At 35.9% G+C, this 19,394-nt stretch overlaps 1 protein-coding gene across 1 annotated transcript in view; it reads right to left on the bottom strand.

The window, feature by feature from the left end:
- GLIPR1L2 (GLIPR1 like 2) overlaps positions 1-16,781 on the bottom strand; it is a 39,507-nt gene extending 22,726 nt beyond the window's left edge. Inside the window, exons 1-3 of the mRNA XM_068561965.1 lie at positions 16,548-16,781; positions 8,536-8,781; positions 6,616-6,719 (exon numbers count right to left, since the gene is read on the bottom strand). Coding sequence (XP_068418066.1) covers positions 6,616-6,719; positions 8,536-8,781; positions 16,548-16,781 — 584 coding nt within the window. The remainder of the gene's footprint in view (positions 1-6,615; positions 6,720-8,535; positions 8,782-16,547) is intronic.
- Positions 16,782-19,394: the final 2,613 nt, after the last annotated feature.

The raw sequence follows: 19,394 nt of genomic DNA, 5'->3' as shown, positions 1-19,394 counted from the left end.
AAAGTTGTAATAGAAAAAATGGTGTGGCTATGATGAATAGATATTTAGTAATATCTATGCAAATTAAAAGTACACATTCTCTTTGGCCTAGGGTTTCCATGACTATATGTTTATATTATAGCTACTAACTCATGTGAGAATTACATGTCTAACTGGATAATTACTGCTTGAAATAAAATTAATAAAATAGCCTAAACGTCCATCAGAAGGAGAGCATTATTCAAATTAATTTTTGTACATCCACTAAAAAAAAAACAACTGTGAAATTCTTGAAAAGAATCTGGAAACTCTTCACGTACTCAAATGGAAAGACTTCCAGTTCATATCAAGTGAGAAAATTAAAGAACACCACAAGAAACGTAGTGCGCTCCTGTTTGAATTATGGAAATGCACACATTTGTGCACCCAGACACACATACACAAAGATACATATACTTTTCTATATGCACAGAATATACCTTTTAGGATAAAATTTTGGAGAGAGTAACTGAAAGACAAGGATGGGAACATTATTTTCTCCTTGGATAGATTTTTCCATCATGAACATGTATCAAGTACTAAACATGATTTATTAAATGACCTAAAATTAGAATACATAGAAAGCAATGAGAAAGACACTATGTCATACGAGATCCTAAGGTCTAGTAAAAATTGTAATCAAAGGAAAATATATAACTGTAAATATCTTCACTATTAAGTAGGATTAAAGATAAATGAATGTAGTATATTTTGATAAAAACAGCAACATATAACAGCCCCTCTCCCTAAAAAGTACTTGCAAGATTAAATATCTCAAAATAATGATATAGAAAACAAAGGAATGAGAAAGGATAAATAACCCCCTAAATCTTTTCTGTTGAAAGATCAATAAAATAGATTAAACCCTCATGAGCAAGAAAGGAAGAAAAATATTCACTATTTACTTCTTTTAAAAGTCCAGCTTTAGATTCAAGTCATTTTCTTCAATCTCAGATCTCTTACCTCCCCCACTGGCCTCTCTTCCCTTCTAATACACCTCTATGCAGCAAACTTAACTGCTTCTGAATCTGTATCCTGGCTAACTGCTTCTATGATTTCATACCTGCTTTTACGATAGCTCTTTTCTATTTAAAATACAGACGTTGTTTGTATTTGGTTAACGTTGTGTTTTTTTTTTAAATTTCTTTCCCAACAGTCTATAAGAGTTTTCAGGATGAATACCATGTAAAAAATGTGGAATTCTATTGCTTAGTTATTGTTTAAATGTACCTACTATAAACATATTTAAATAAATAAAAGATCCTGCAGGAACCTGCAGATGCAACATGTCTAAAAATAAACAAATCCTTTTTTTCTTCCACCCTACATCTTTTCCTAACTCAGTTAATAAAATTATTTATCACTTAAACTTAAATTCTAATGCTCATCTTTGATTGTACCCCCTTCAATATTGAAATTCAAGGCTAATTTAATTAATACTGTTTTATTTTACTTTGTTTTATTTTTCTTAGAAATGTATGTTTTTTATTTTATTTTATTATTATTATTTTTTGACTGTACCACGTGGCTTGTGGGATCTTAGTTCCTCGACCAGATTGAACCCATGCCCTCGGCAGTGAAGGCACGGGGTCCAACCACTGGACTGCGAGGGAATTCCCAGAAATGTATAAGTTTTTATCTTTGAAATTGAAAAATAATCACTAGAAAATGGCATATGTAAATATTGTTTCAGTTCACTTTTTCTGATACATTATAAGCTATCTTAATCTTTATATAGGTATCTATACAGATTCTTTTCTTTTGCTTATTATTTTCTTTTTTTTGATTATTATTTCTGTTCCATTTATTCTCTGTTTTTTAGGAACACTTATTTATAGATTTATCACCCTACATGGTTCCTTTCTTTTTCCATATATATTTTTACTTCTATTCTACATATTCATGTTCCGAAATTTTTCAAGATTGTGGTTGACTCATATTTTCCCTATTGCCAAATCTGTTTTATTCTTCCATTCTGTACTAGCTTGCTGTGGCTACCTTAACAATGCCACAAACTTGGTGGTTTAAAAAAATAGAAATTTATTTTCTCAGTTCTGGAGGCCTGAAGTCCAAAATCAAGGTGTTAGCAGGGCTATGCTCCCTCCAAAGGCTCAGAGAGGGAATTCCTTGACTCTTCCAGCTTCTGGTGGCTCCAGAAGTTCCTTGGTTTGTGAATATATCACTCCAACCTCTCCCTCCACAGTCACATTGCTTCCTTCTCTTCTGTGTGTCTAGTGCTGAAATCTCCTCCCTCTCTCTTATGAGGACACAAGTAATTACATTTAGGTCCCACCTGAATAATCTAAGATAAGCGCTTCCTCTGAAGATCCTTATCTTAAACATGTCTTTTGCCATATAAGGCAATATTTACTCTTGACATGTAACTTAATATTCACAGGTTCTGTGAATAGGAACTAGATACATCCTTTGGTGGGGGGGCCACCATTCAGTCCATTACACATTCTAATTTTCAATTTAGTTTTCTTTTTTTTTTTTGGCTGTGTTGGGTCTTTGTTGCTGTGCGCAGGCTTTCTCTAGTTGCTGCGGCGAGCGGGGGCTACTCTTTGTTGTGGTGCACGAGCTTCTCATTGCAGTGGCTTCTCTTGTTGCAGAGCATGGGCTCTAGGCACACAGGCTTCAGTAGTTGCAGCACGTGGGCCCTAGAGCACGCAGGCTTCAGTAATTGTGGCACATGGGCTTAGTTGCTCTGTGGCATGTGGGATCTTCCCAGACCAGGGCTCGAACCCATGTCCCCTGCATTGGCAGGTGGATTCTTAATCTCTGCACCACCAGGGAAGTCCACAATTTGGCTTTCTTATTTTCATTTCTACCAAGTATTTTATAAGACTGTGATGAATTGATTTTTCTACCAATGATTCTTAAGAAAGATACCTATGACTGCCTATTTTGAGTACATATCAAATAAAACTTGGATTGAGTTGACTAATATATGTGCCAACCTAGATCCTTCACAAGTGGACTTTCCAAAGTTTGTATCAAGGAAAAAATGGTTGATAGAAATTTCAAGACAAAGAAGCCTATGGGATAGGTGAGTGGAAAGAAGAGTAATCCTAACAACTAGTAGGTTCATCTTATCACTATAGTCACGGGAGACCCCTGCAGTCACTACTGCTATTAAGGTCACCAAATACCTTCATCTTATCAAACGGAAATGTCATCTTTCCTTCCTCATTTTTTTTTTTTTTTTTTTCATTCTTTCAGGAGCATCTCGTACAGTTAACCACTTTGGGCATCATGACTCACGTTCTTCACTTGATTTCAAAGTACCCTTACCAGCATTGTTTGGGTTTCCTTCTTATCTTGTTAGCCTCTTCACTCTCCTTTGTTATCTCTTTTGCCTGAAGTTGAAATACTGTAGTGCTCTAGGACTTAGTCCTTAAATTAAGTCTCCATACTCACTCTTTCATAAGGGGATCTTGTTCAGGACTGTGACTCATTTCTACGTCAGGGCCTTTATAGTAGCAGTTTCCTCTACTTCCAAACCTATCCCAGACCCTCATACAGCTAGTTCCTTCTCATGATTCATTTACATTTTCCACATTTATATTTCTACCTAATGTGTCCAAACATAAAACACATCTTCTGATGGTCTTCCTTATCTTAGTTAATGGTATCATCATTTATCCAGTTGTTCAGACTAAAAGCATGGGTATCACCATAGTTTATTCTATACCTCTTATCCCCAAAGTCAAATCCATCAACTGGTATTTTTAGCTCTACCTTCATAATATTTCCAGAAACTGACCTTTTTTCATAATTTCCATGGTATAGTAAGCAGAATTCTAAAATGGAGCACAAGCTCCCCTATCCCTGCTATACATGGCTTGCATAATTCTGAGGAAGGTGAATGTAATGGACTTTACTTCCATGATTAAATTATGTTATTTGGCACAGCTGACCTTCAAATAGGGAAATTATCCAGGAAAATATCCTGACCCAATCACTTGGGCACTCTAAAAGCGGAGAGTTTTCTCTGGCTGGTCACAGAAGAGAAGTCAGAGATTTGGATTGTGGGAAGGACCTGATGCGCCTTTGCGGGCGTGAAGATGGTGGGAGCCACACATCAAGGAATGTGGGCAGCCTCTAGAAGCCGAGAGCAACCACTGGCTTAGAACCAGCAAGAAAATGGGGACCCAAGTCCTATAACCACAGGGCATTGAATTCTGCTAACAACCTGAAGGAGCTTGAAAGCAGATTCTTCCCCAGAGCCTCCAGATAAGAACTCAGGCAACACCTTGATTTTGGCCTTTGAGACCCTGAGGAGAGAATCCAGCTATACTGTGCCTGGACTTAAAACCTACAGAACTGTTTAATAATAAGTGGTTGCTGTTTTAAGTCACTAAGTTTGTGGTTTATTATGCAGCAATAGAAAACCAATCCACATGCTAAAATCCTAATCCAAGATACCAGTCTACAGCCTGCACTACAGAAACAATCTCTTAATTGTGCTTGTTTCTCTTTGTACCTTTGTTTTCCTATACTCCATTATCAACACAACAGCAAGAGCAATCTTTTATTGCTAAGTTTTCTTTTCAAAACATAGATGAGGGACTTCCCTGGTGGCGCAGCGGTTAATAATCCTCCTACCAGTGCAGGGGACGTGGGTTCGATCCCTTGTCCGGGAAGATCCCTCATGCCGTGGAGCAACTAAGCCTGCGAGCCACAACTACTGAGCCCGCGCGCCACAACTACTGAAGCCCATGTGCCTAGAGCCCGTGTTCCGCAACAAGAGAAGCCACTGCAATGAGAAGCTTGTGTACCACAATGAAGAGTAGCCCCTGCTTGCCGCAACTAGAGAAAGCCTGCGTGCAGCAACAAAGACCCAATGCAGCCAAAAATAAATAAATAAATAAATTTATTTAAAAAACTTTTAAAAAAAAGAATAGGGAGAAAAAAAAACATAGATGAGATCATGCCACTTACTTGCTTAAAACTTTCCAATGACTTTGCCATTATGTAGAATAAACCCCCAAATCCTTAACCTGGCCTATGGTATTCTATTTGATTTAGTTGTCACCTAACTCTCTACCTCGTCTCCTACCTCTAACCACAGTTATTCATTTTTCAAACATGCTAAACTTATTCCAAGCTCAGAGATTTTTATATGTGCTCTCACTTCTACCTGAAATATTCTTTAGCCATCTCCTCATCTTTTGGCTTTCAGTTTAAATGCCACCTCCTTTTGCAGCTATCCTATCCATATTCTATACTAGTTATTCCCTATTTGCTTACTGTGCTTTGTTTCTATGGCATATTTTATTATTTAATTAAATATCATTTATTTCTATGTTCACTTATTTATTGTTTGTCTCTCTTCCAAGACTACAAACTAAGTATGGTCAGTCTTTATTGGTTTGTCAGTAGACAGATCAGAGCCTTGTATGTAATTGCTGAGCATGTAAACGAAGACTAGTACCCCAGAGGAACCTCTTCCTTCCCCACCACCCATGCCCAGTGGTCTGTTTGAATTTTCAATACCAATCAGTAGTTAACTTTCAAAAGTTTCTCCATGTAATAGATATCATCCCAGTACTTCCAGTCTGTAGGACTAAAAGAGGCCAAAAAGTTTTGCAATTACTCTACATTCCAAACTTGTTTTGCATGCCTATATTCAAAGTCAGCAAAGCTTCCATTTAAGAAGGGGTTTCTGAATCTAATTCGACTTAATCATAGTCTTGTTGTTTTCCCTATCTAGGGGAATACAATCATTAATTAGTAATCAATGTTTTTTTTTTCTTTCTCTTTTTGGTTTAGTCCCAGAAGCATTTTATTTTTTAAGAAATTCCTTCTCAATCCTAGCATGTAGTCAATTTTTCTTGGCATGTTGATTAGGATATTTTCTCACTTCAGTTAGACGTTTTAACAATATTACTTATAGTATCATATATCGACCTGTAAGAAAACTTGAGACTTTCCAACAAAGTTCTCCAGAGATGGAGGCTATTTTGGAAGGTAGTTTTTTCCCATCATTGGAAAGTTTTCAGGTACAGATAAGTAACCACATGGTAAGTAAGTGTTAAGAATTCAAGTTTCATATGCATAGCCTAACTAGAAGACTTGTGAAGTACTTTTCCACCTCTGAGTTATTACGATTCCTTATATGTATGAGACTAGCCCCAATTAATAATACACTCTCCAGAGGATAGTCAACTAAAAGTGTCCTTCATGTTATAAAACTGATGTACTCTTGAAACAATTCTTACAACATACATTTCAACACACTTAACCTTATTTTCTTTTGACTTTTTTAAAATAAATATGGAGATAAGCAATTTTGGAAAATAATTTAAATCCTATGTTAATTAGGCTAGGTACTGTGAAATAATACTAAAGTTAAAATTCTCTCAGGAAGTAATATTTGGCTAGTCTATACATAAAATCAGTATGCCTAAATATGACTTATTTTATTATGAAATTTAAAATATTTCAATATAAAGTCTTTAATTGCTATCTCATACTTAATTCTTTTATAGTTTGCAAAGACATTTAGAAGAATATGTTGAAAGTTAGGAAAACTTAACCTTGAAAAATCCCCAATTTATTTTTAAATTATTTAAAAAATTTAAAGGAACTTACCCTGGTGCATAGTTGCATATGAAAAGTGCTGCATGTTTAATACGTCCAATTCTTGAACATGGAGTAACAGCACAACCAACTTTGTAAGACTTGTCCCAAACAAGCTAAAATAAAAATTTCAAATAAAACATAAAATTTAATTCTGAACATTTATTCTGCCATAGTACAAACAATAGTATATTCAATACACATAGGACCTTTAACGAAGCAATTCAAGGAATATGAACAATTCTTCATTTGGATGCAGGTAGAGAATTATCATGGATTTAGGGAAGCATTTCCAAAACTGTATTTAGAGAAACACTTTAATAGGTTCTACCAATACTGTATTCTTAGGATAAGAGTCTAAGAAAAACTGATCCAGAATAATGTTTTAGAGCCAAAGGAAGATACCTGCTGAATCAATTTTCGACCTTTTGTTGAATCTGAGAGTTCTAGGTTATTGGCAAAGAGGAAGAGGGAAATGAGAAGACAAAAAGTTTTGGAAGAATGGAAGTTGTGAATAAAAAGGAAAAAAAGAGGGGACAGTAAGATTTTAGAAGGGAAGGAAAAGAAATACAGGAGTAGAAAGTAATTGAATGTTATTAGCATTTTTCTTTTCTCTTATTGAGGAAATTCCATTACAAAATAAAATGAAGTCTGGGCCTTTCATTACAAAAATGAGTAAAAGAGCTGGTTCCTATAAAATAATTTCTTGCAAAATAGGTCTTGGAGTGAAAATATGAGAATAATTAAAGATATTCCAGAAATTCCTGAATGGCTTTAATATTCCTAATACTTACAAGTGAACAACAACAAAAAATTGTTTTGTTAACCTCTGTGGGAGAGGGAGAAACCATTTGTTTTCCTTTTCTCTCTAGCTCAAGTCTTAGTGATTCCAAAAGAAATAGAGTGATGCCTTAAAAGAATAGAGAATAGAATGTCTGTAACAGTTGAAGTTAAACAGGTCAAATGCAGGAAATGAAAATGTCTAGGAAACTAGACTTAAAGTGGAAAAAATACAGAGGAGTAGGTCAGGGAGTAGACTTGGTTATTTTACTCAGAATATTGAAGTCATATTAAGGAGTCTAGCTTTGACATGAGTAAGACAGTAGAGAACCACTCTAACTTGTTAGAAGAAACAATTGATCAAAAAATTTTTGAAACACAAATCATTTGATGGAACAGGAAGACATGAGTTCAACATGAAAAAATTCCAAGATTTTAAGTTCTACATTAGAGTCTATTGACTGAAAAATAATCATCTTTTAAATGATCTTGGAAGTTAATTCAATAGTTTCTTGATTCCTGATACAAATATTTATTGAAGACCTAAATAATGTCATGTTGTTGTGTTGAGAATACATGGATAAGAAGACAAGGTCCCTGCCCTTAGTGTAGTATTAGATATATAGATGATTATAAAACAATGTAATATGTGAAATAATAAATGTTTGTACAGGAAATAAAAAGTGGTTCAGTATTCTTGGAGTACAAAGTGTAAGAGTGAATTGTTAGACATGAGGTAGGAAAATAATTATATGTATTTGCATTTAAAATATTTTAATCAGTTATATAGTAGTATGTGTACTGATCTGTGCAAAAAAAATAATCTTTTACTTATGTTTATAGTCAATAAACTAAAACTAATTTTTATTTGCTAGTTTCTTTCTTTTCCAGTGTGCATTATTTTAGAAAGGTACCTTTCATCTTTGGGTATGGAGATTAGACTTACTATATTTAAAAGAATGTTTTAATTGCATGGTTCAAATAATAGAAGAAATTATGAACATTCAGAAGATCTAGGACTGATCAGAATTTTGATTCTATTAGAGGTAATAATTTTACCATTTGAGTTTATTTATAAAATTGAAACACAATAAAAACTTAGTAGTAAAGCAATTAAGGAGTCTATTGAATTAATAATATAAAATTAGATACCTGTAGATAATTAGAACAGTTATCAGAGCAACTGTTCTTTTCAAAATTGTACTTTTTCCTCTGTGCGAACCAACTTCTGATAGCAATACTTGCAGTAAATTCATTTTCAGGGCCGACCCACATATTTTCACCAATACCATTAAACCTAGGATGGGCCATTTTTAGTTCTTCTAAATGAATATTACGTTCAAACACACATTTTTTGCCCCATGCTCTAGCAGTCCGTGACAAAGCTACATCCCAAGTCTGAAAAAAAAAATGCAAAAAGTAAAGAAGAAAAAACAACAACAATGAGTTTTTTGTGTGTGTGCTCTAAATTATTTTCCTTGAGTTCTCATAATTAGATGTAAGGAAAACAATTCTTATTTTGTGCTTATGAGTCTGGTTTGTGGAATTTATGTAGGAGAAAAAGTGTTTTGAGACAATTAAAAATGAAACAACTATTTCCTGAGACGAAGGCTTATGCATATATTTGTAATTAAAAAATCAGATTGTTAGATGATGCAAATGGTTATAATACTCTTACGTGTAGTCTATTCAGAAAATGTGTATTTTTAATTCATGCCTTTTATACGTAATAATACAATAATTTAAAATATTTAAGAACTATTCATTGAGCACTGATTATATGCAATTATTGTATTGTGAGGAATAAAATATGAAGTCAACATAAATTTTGTCCTCTAGTTGCTTACTGTTGTTAGGAGAATAACCTGGGATAATGTATACATACATATACATATATATACAAATACATATATATATATTTTTTTATATATATATAATTTTAACACATAGTGGTAGTTGGTAAATGTTATAAAAGAGGCACATGTAAAGTTTTATGGATGTTCCCAGAAATGTAAGAAAATATCACAAGATGCTGCTCCCCTCCGTGGAAATATCCAGAAATGTGTATTTCCGACATATTTAGAGCCTCATTAAATTCATTGTTTAGTTAAGGACAAAAACAAAGACAACACAAATAGAAAAATCAACAAAATATTTGTAAAACCAACCTGCTAAATATATATACGTTACAGTAAATCTGAAAATAAACATTTCTGAAAAACAATACTAAGATTTCCTTAGAGTTTTCTTGGTTAATTTCATAGATTATACAGAAGTACAATACAGAAAATATATTCTAGGAAACTTCAGCATATCCCCTCCCTCCCCACACTATTTCCCTCCCCAGAGGTAATCATTGTTAAAAAAATTATTTACGTATAAATTTCTCTAGCTCCATATACACACACATTCATATATAAGATACATTATGGTGTTTTAGATGAGTATTTTATGATTTTTGTCTTTGCACTGTTTTAATCATACCATACACAATATTATTGGCCCGCAACTTGCAGTTTTCACTTAGAGAGATTGTTCCATATCAGCACAACTAGATCTACCTAGTTTTTTGCAAACTTTTCATAGTATTCCATAGTATGGCTAGCAGCATGTAATAAAAGTTACCGTTCCACTATTAATGGCCCTTCAGATTCTTTGCCATTTGCAAACAATGCTCCATGGACCATCCTTCTACTGCCTAATTTTGCATATTGTTTACACACCACATGCTTACAATGCACCACGTCACTATTCTAAGTGGGGGTGTTTCCTTCCATTTTTATTGAGATATAATTGACACACAGCACTGTGTAAGTTTCAGGTGTACAGCATAATACATCATGAAATGATTAACACAATTAGTTTAGTGAACATCCATTATCTCATATAGCTATAAAAACAAATTTTTTTCCCTTGTGATGAGAACTCAAGATTTACTCTCTTAACAATTTCAGATACAACATACAGCAGTAGCGTTATATTAATCATTTGGACATCATCCCTAGTATTTATTTGTCTTATAACTGGAAGTTTGTACCTTTTTAACCACCTCCATCCAATCCCCCCTGCCCCCACCCCCATAACCACAAATCTGATCTCTTTTTCTATGAGTTTTTTTGTTTTTGTTGTTTTTTGAAGTATAATTGACCTACAACACTACTAAGTTAGTTCCTGATGAACAACATAGTGATTCAATATTTCCATATATTACAAAATGATCAGCACAACAAGTTTAGTTACCATTTGTCTCCATACAAAGATATTACATTATTATTGACTGTATTTCCCAAATTTCATTCCTCTGACTCACTTATTTTGTAACTGGAAGTTTGTACCTCTTAATTTCCCTCACCTATTTCACTCATCCCCCCCCACCCACTCCCCTCTGGCAATCACCTGTTTGTTCTCTTTATCTATGACTCTGTTTCTGTTTGATTATGTTTGTTGTTTTCTGGACTCCATATATAAGTGAAATCATATGGTATTTGTCTTTCTCTGTCTGACTTATTTCACTTAGCATAATACCTTCTAGGTCCATCCATGTTGCAAATAGCAAGATTGCATTCTTTTTTATGGCTGAGTAATATCCCATTGTATATATATATATACCACATCTTCTCTATCCATTCATTTATCGATGGGCACTTAGGTTGCTTCCATATCTTGGTTATTGTAAATAATGCCACAATGAACACAGGAGTGCAGATACCTTTTTGAATTAGTGGTTTTTTTCTTTCAGAAAAATACCCAGAAGTGGAATTGCTGTCACTGGAATGTCTACTCCCTTGTTTCTATGAGTTTGACTTTTTTTTTTCAGATTCCACATATAAGTGATACCATGCAATATTTATCTTTGTCTGGCTTGTTTCACTTAGCATAATGTCTTCAAGTTCCACCCAAGTTGTTGCAAATAGCAGGATTTCCTTCTTTTCTCATGGTTGAACAATATTCCATTGTATATATACACACCACTTCTTCTTTGTCCATTCATCCATCTATGGGCACTTAGGTTGCTTCCATATCTTGGCTATTGTGAATAATGCTGCAGTGAACACAGGAGTGCAGACATCTCTGTGATACCCTGTTGTCATTTCCTTTGTTTTTATACCTAAGAGTGGAATTGCTGGATCATATGGTAGTTCTTTTTTTAATTTTTTAAGGAATCCTCCACACTGATTTCCATAGTGGTTGTACAAATATACATTCCCACCAACAATGCACAAATCTTCCCTTTTCTCTACATCCTCACCAATGTCTGTTATCTCCTGTCTTTTTTGATGATAGACATTCTAATGGGTGTGAAGTGATATCTTATTGTGGTTTTAATTTGCATTTCCCAGATGATTAGTCATGTTGAGCACCTTTTTATGTACCTGTTGGCTAAAGCTATAAAATTCTTACGAGAAACAAAGGGGAAAAGCTTCATGACATTGGATTTGGCAATGATTTCTTAGATATGTCACCAAAAGCACAGGCAACAAGATTAAAAAAATAGATAATTAGACTTAATTACAATTAAAAACTTTTGTGTATCAAAGGACACTATTAACAGAATGAAAAGGCAACCTATGGAGGGGAGAAAACATCTTAAGATCATATATTTGACAAGGGATTTTATCCAGAATATATAAAGAATTCCTTCAACTCAGCCAACCAAAAGACCCTAACAACCTGACCAAAAAATGACCAAAGAACTTGTGCAAACATTTCTACAAAGAAGACATACAAATGGCCAATAAACACCTGAAAATATGCTCAACATAACTAATCATTAGGGAAATGAAAATCAAAACCATAATGACATACCACTTCACACCCATTAAAACAAGTGTTGGCAAGGATGTGGAGAAATTGAAACCCTGTGCATTGCTGGTAGGAATGCGAAATGTGCAGCCACTATGGGAAACAGAATGTCAGTTCTTCAAAAAATTAAACAGAATTTGTACACGTTTTTGCAATTCCATTTCTGGGTATATACCTAGTAAAGGTGAAAGCAGGGAATCGAACAGATATTTATTCACATACCTGTGTCCACAACAGCATTATTCACAATAGCCAAAATGTGGAAGAAACTCAACTGTCCATGGAGAGATAAATGGATAAACAAAATGTGGTATATACATAAAGTGGAAATATTATTCAGCCTTTAAAAGGATGGAAATTGTTTTTTTTTAATTTAAAAAAATTAATTTATTTTTTGGCTGCATTGGGTCTTTGTTGCTGTGCGGGCTTTCTCTAGTTGTGGAGAGCAGGGGCTACTCTTCGTGCAGTGCACGGGCTTCTCATCGCAGTGGCTTCTCTTGTTGAGGAGCACAGGCTCTAGGCGTACAGGCTCAGTAGTTGTGGCGCACGGGCTTAGTTGCTCTGCGGCATGTGGGATCTTCCCGGACCAGGGCTCGAACGCACATTCCCTGCGTTGGCAGGTGGATTCTTAACCACTGCGCCACCAAGGAAGTCCCAGAATGGAAATTCTGACACATGCTACAACATGGATGAACCTTGAAGACATCATGCTAAGTGAAACAATCCAGTCACAAAGAGAAACACTTATGATTCTTATATGATGTACCTGGAGTAGTCAAATTTATGAGACAGGAAGTAGAATGGTAGTAGCCAGCAGAAAGAAGGGAATGGGGAGTTAGTGTTTAATGGGTGCAGAGTTTCTATTGGGTAGGATGAAAATGTTCTGGAGATGAACGGTGGTGATGATTGCACAACAATGTGAATGTATTTAATGTCATAGAACTGTACACTTAAAGATGGTTAGAATGGTAAATTTTATGTTATGTATATTTTACAATAAAAAAAAAACCCAATAAATGTTTTGATTTTAAAAACAAGGTCGAACAAAAATACTAGGTGACGACAACAACAGCATGGACATGGGCAGAAGACAAACAATTTATGTGTTGTAATATCTTTTTAATATTTAGAAGGAGATTATAGATGTTGATTAACTTTGTACTTTGTAAAGTATATACATTAAAATGTTAAGCATAACCAATAAATAATAAAGATAAAATGTATGATTTCCAAACCTGTCAAGGAAAAGTTCTAAGTAGACCATACTATTATGATAGACTATACTATTTACAGTTATTATTTACATCCTAGTAAAATCCATGGGAAAAATATACACAAATTTTTAGAAAGAAGAGAAGGATAAAATTTAGAGTGGAGCTTTAAACTGTACCCAAAACATTATTCTTTCAAAAATTTTCGCATATTAAGATATATATTGAGGGGACACAATATTATGCTTTATATTATTCTCTATGCTTTATGTTTGAAATAAAAATTTTAGGGCTTCCCTGGTGGCGCAGTGGCTGCGAATCTGACTGCCAATGCAGGGGACACGGGTTCGAGCCCTGGTCTGGGAAGATCCCACATGCCGCAGAGCAACTAGACCCGTGAGCCACAACTACTGAGCCTGCGTGTCTGGAGCTTGTGCTCCGCAACAAGAGAGGCCGCGATAGTGAGAGGCCCGCGCACCGCGATGAAGAGTGGCCCCCGCTTGCCGCAACTAGAGAAAGCCCTTGCACAGAAACGAAGACCCAACACAGCCAAAAACAAATAAATAAAAAATAAAAATAAAGGAATTCCTTTAAAAAAAAATTTTAGACATTAGGAATACAAAATCTATAAAAAGTTGAATTAAAAATATTTTGTGTTTATTCATTATCAGGAGAAGCGCTAATCTTCAAACTTGGAAGAAATAGTATTAATCACAAAGGGTGGGAAATACATAGATATAACTCTCAAATATCCTCAAATTCTAATTAAATTCAAAAGATTAAGATTGGCTTGGATAAAACTATCTTCAGCATATACAATGCTAGTATTGATATATTTCTATAAGAAAATATATAAACAGAAGAGGAAACTTACTGAAAATTCAAAAGGTAAAGAAAATGAACAAGAAAGAACAAAATACGTCCAATCAAAATAACATTTTAAAATTAACATTAAAGCAAAGTTCCCTTTTATAATTTATTAGTTTAGCAAGTGATTGAAAATGCCCAACCCAGTCAGATGTGGTACGTCCAGTCACATGTATGTATGGTATGTCACATGTCCAGTCCAGTAAATTAGTTCACGTGTCTGGCGTACATTGTCATGTGCGTGCATCCTCTACAAGCGGTTGTGCTTTGTGTACTTACTTTGTGTAGCTTAATAATGAAGACCTGATGGGGGCTTCCCTGGTGGCGCAGTGGTTGAGAATCCGCCTGCCAATGCAGGGGACACGGGTTCGAGCCCTGGTCTGGGAAGATCCCACGTGCCACGGAGCGGCTGGGCCCGTGAGCCACAACTGCTGAGCCTGCGCGTCTGGAGCCTGTGCTCCACAACAAGAGAGGCCGCGATAGTGAGAGGCCCGCGCACCGCGATGAAGAGTGGCCCCCGCTCGCCACAACTAGAGAAAGCCCTTGCACAGAAACGGAAGACCCAACACAGCCATAATAAAATACATAAATAAATAAATAAATAAATAAATATTTAAAAAAAAAAAAAAGACCTGATGGAATTGGAGGCCCAGAGAACGGACAAAGAGAGACTAGAGGAAGAAGAAGTAACTAAAGAACAGAAGAGATTCACGACGCAGGAAATGGCAAGGGGATTTTCTTTATTTGAGGAGGCACTGTTAGTTTCTAAGGCACAGGACCTGAACGTAGTATGGTACACAAAGGTTGCAGCAGCCGTTCAGAATGCAATCCAGTGCTACCATGTCATCTATGACAAGAAAAAAAGAGCTACTACCCAGACATCACTGGATTGCTTTTTTAAGAGGGTAGATAGAATTGAATCCAGCAAGGAACCAGAACCTGTGCCATCAACTACAGGTGTTAGTGAAATTGCAGCTTGCCCTCCATCTCCTATTGCTGACAATCCTTCAGCTCTACCATCTCCCACCTCTTCTCCCTCCTCCAGTCAGTAACTCTTCTTGCCTGTTCACTAAATGCCAGCCCCTGTATGCCAGCTGTTGTACTGTACTACTGTGCTTTTTGAGGTACCATACAGTAAGATTTAAAATGTTTTATTTTTTGTTTTTTATGTATTATTTGTGTGAAAAGTATTATAAACCTATTACAGTACAGTACTATATAGCCGATTGTGTTAGTCGGGTACCTAGGCTAACTTTGTTGGACTTTGGAACAAATTGGACTTAAGAACGCACTCTGGGAACTGAACTCGTTCGTATGTAGGGGATTTACTGTACTTCTACACTGCTGATGTTTGCTTAATTTGGCACAGTCCTTCAGTATAGCCATTGCTATGTATCGTATAACTAAAAAAATCACACACTTTATTTATCACATTTCTGGAATTTTTCCTAAGGAACTAATCCAGAAGGAAGAAAAGACATATCTAGGGAGACAGTCCTTGCAATATTTACAACATAAACTGGAAGCTCCTAATTTCCCGATATTTACTCAATACATTTTGCATTCATTTTTAATGACAATCATGAAGACTCTATAGCACCAGGGGAACAGCGAATGAGACGGTACAAAGAAATACGGGGAAAAAAATGGGAAAGAAGCAAGAACTATATTGTAAGGGAATGCAAAATCAGGGCCGGGTCTAGGATGAGGTGAATGAAACACCCTCTAGGGAGCAAAATTTAGGCTGGATACCAAAAAACACAATAATCAAGATAAAAACTATTTTAAAAAGGCAAAATTAGTGTGAAAACATCCATGATAAAAATTCAAAATTTTAAATTAGAACAGAATCTGACCTTTCATTTGCATTATCCTGAGAGTTCCTCACTCGCCTCTCCCAAATTCAAGCTCAAAGTTCCTGTCTTTGTTTAAAGTGATTCTGTTTCATCAATTATACTTTTGCATTGGTTTTTAAATTTAAAAAATTGCATTAAACTATCATTTTCTCGAATTAAAGCTCCCTTAAATTTTGCACCTCTGGTGAGTACCTCTACTCACCCTAATCCAAGCCCCGTGCAAACCCTTGGTAATAACTATGCGTTAGAGTGACAGTGGTTTTTATTTCTTGAACATATAAACTTTACGTGTATTTTTAAACCCAAACTCTACGCGCGGTCGTCCGCGATCCTTAAGGCTCAGAGCAGTGACCCAGACTCTCCGCGGCCGAGGGGAAGGTACTGACAGGGGCTGTTGGAGGTTTGGGCAACCGCCTTAGGGCCTCACCATGAAGCGCAAGTTAGCCCCTCGGGGGCTGACGCTGCCCCGGAGCTCATTGTGGAGGTTCACGTACTCATTGATAAACGTTACGTCCTCTTCGTGTGGCAAAAAATGCGCGTTCAAACCGGAACCCAGCAGTAGTAGCCAGAACTCACAAAGCCACACCTTCCAAACAACCGTCTGCGCCCGAGGAAGCCTTTGGGCGCACAACTCCCGGGCGAAGCGCCTCGGGGTCTCCATGGTTCACTGGACCTGGCCAGGCCAGTGCGCACGCGCCGGCCCGCCCCAGCGACCTGCCAATCAACGGGGAGGGGCGGTGCAGGCACGTCTGGCCCCGCCTCCCCGCGAGTGGAGGGAAAAGCATGAAGGGACACCAGAACTGAGGGAAGGCTCGTGAAAGCTGTCTGCAGAACTAACCACAACAGAGGCTTGAGTTAAATGAGTGCAAGCTTTTCACTAAACTAATGTAGTTAAATATCCAGAGTCGATTTCTGACACCAGATGATGTGTCATCGTTTATTAATGTGTCAACTGCCCAGTAAATGCCAATTGCTGAATAAGTAACATGTCTGAGGAACCTTCTAATTCTTCTGTGACACTGATGAAAATTCAACCAAAAAAAAATCCTTACTTGTTAAGTTGGGAATTTAATGCAAGACCTTCCTTTTATTTTCCTCCTGGACAGAAAAATATCCTCTTTTAGGCCAACTTCCTCACTGAGATTTTCTCAATGTTTTAATGACCATTTGTGGGAAACCGCAGGATAAATGGGAAAAGTGGAAAGCTCAGCAGTAGGGGGTAGACTAGGGGTCATCAAATTCTCATAAAGTTAAAATATTTTCATTTTTTTCTTTCACCAGCATGTCTGGAATATCAATATTCATCTTCTCTGACAAATTGTCATGGTAACAGTAGGTAAGAACTCATTTTTTTGGGGTTTCATTTCTTTCAGACAAAAATGGCTAGTGTCCTAGCAGATTTTGGCCTGGTTTCTTTAGCTTCAAGTATTTGGCTCAAGAAAACTTGCTTTGAAGAATGTAAGTTGTAGGCACAAAATAAAAACACATATTCGTTTTGGGGTACATATTTTCATATCACATATTGTGCTGGATAGCATTAAGGAGATATTCAGAATCACTGACACAGGAACAGAATTTTGCCACAAAGAAAGCGCTGCAAGTGCTTGACCAAAAAATATCTAAAAATAAATGTGCTTTTAAAGATTATCTAAGGTGTACACAATTGAAAGCAGTAGACCTCACAAGATGGTTTCATTCATGCCTTAATTCTTTTAATAAATATGTATTACCAGGTAGTGTGTTAGGTGGATGAGAAAGGCCAGTGGACAAGACACAAACCCTGCTTCCAAGTAGCTTACAGTCTAGAGAACTAGCAAATCGGTGACTTTATACCATGGATAAATATAAAGCCAAAGTGCTATGGCATAATGTGTGGGGCAACTAACACCCTTTTTGAGGACCAGGTAAGCCTGTTTGGGGAGTGTGACATCAAGAAAGTGAAGCACACAAGTTAAAGAGTGCATTCTAAACAAAGGAAAAAGCATGTAGTATGCTAAGAGATCAAAAAAGGCTAAAAGTGTTTTAGTATGACCAGAGAGTATTGTGGGGGGTCAAGGTGGCAGTGCTGAAAGATGGAATTCCTTTATTATGTTGGTACTGTTGTTAGACTATGAAAACTGCTATATTAAAGCACAAGATAAATACAATAATGCAGACTTAGATTAGGAAGAAATTTTAGCCTTTTACTCGTCCCAGTGTATTAGACATATCTGACACATCACTGACAGGTGATCACCATATCCTCTGCTTAAGTAATTATGTTAACAGGGAAGTCACCATCTCTCAGGCAGCCCATTCCATTGCTGGACATCTTACTCATTAATAAGTATTTCTTTAGGACCTCTATGTGTCAGACCCATGCTAGGTGTTAGAGCTACAAATTCTCAGCAAATTAGATAGGTAGTCTATCCACATAAAGCTTTTAGTTAAAGGTGATACAAATCATCAGATAACTATAATACAGAGTAATAAGTGCTATTTTAAAATTTAAAAAATTCTTGCTGTGTGTCAGGAGCTATTTTGTTTGTTTTCTATTGTGGTAAAATATACATAACATAAAATTTACCATTTTAACCATTTTTAGTGGAAAATTCAGTGTCGGTTACATTCACTGTGTTGTTTCCAGAACTATCGGGTGAGATTTTAAATATTTGGAAAATATCAACTCATTTAAATCATAAAAACCTTAAGAAACAGATATTATGTTTAAAATTTTTATTGAAGTATAGTTGATTTACAATGTTGTGTTTAATTTCTGCTGTTCAGCAAAGTGACTCAGTTATATTTATATATAAATATTCTTCTTTTTCATGTTCTTTTCCATCATGGTTTATCACAGGATATTAAATATAGTTCTCTGTGCTATACAGTAGGACCTTGTTGTTTATCCATCCTATATATATTTGCCTCTGCTAATCCCAAACTCCCAATCCTTTTCTCCCACACTTCTCCATCCCCTTGGCAACCACAAGTCTGTTCTCTGTATCTGTGAGTCTGTTTTTGTTTCGTAGATATGTTCATTTGTGTCGTATTTTAGATTCCACGTATAAGTAATATCATATGGTATTTGTCTTTCTCTTTCTGACTTACTTTGCTTAGTATGATAATCTCTAGGTCCATCCATGTTGCTGCAAATGGCTTTATTTCATTCTTTCTAATGGCTGAGTAATATTCCATTGTATATATATACCACATCTTCTTTATCCATTCATCTGTTGATGGACAATTAGGTTGTTTCCATGTCCTGGCTCTTGTAAATAGTGCTGCTATAAAC

The sequence above is a fragment of the Eschrichtius robustus genome, chromosome 13 (genome assembly GCF_028021215.1).
Source record: "Eschrichtius robustus isolate mEscRob2 chromosome 13, mEscRob2.pri, whole genome shotgun sequence".
NCBI classification, from domain to species: Eukaryota; Metazoa; Chordata; class Mammalia; order Artiodactyla; family Eschrichtiidae; genus Eschrichtius; species Eschrichtius robustus.
Note: the sequence above shows the minus strand (reverse complement) of the source record. Positions and strands in the feature narration are given on the sequence as shown.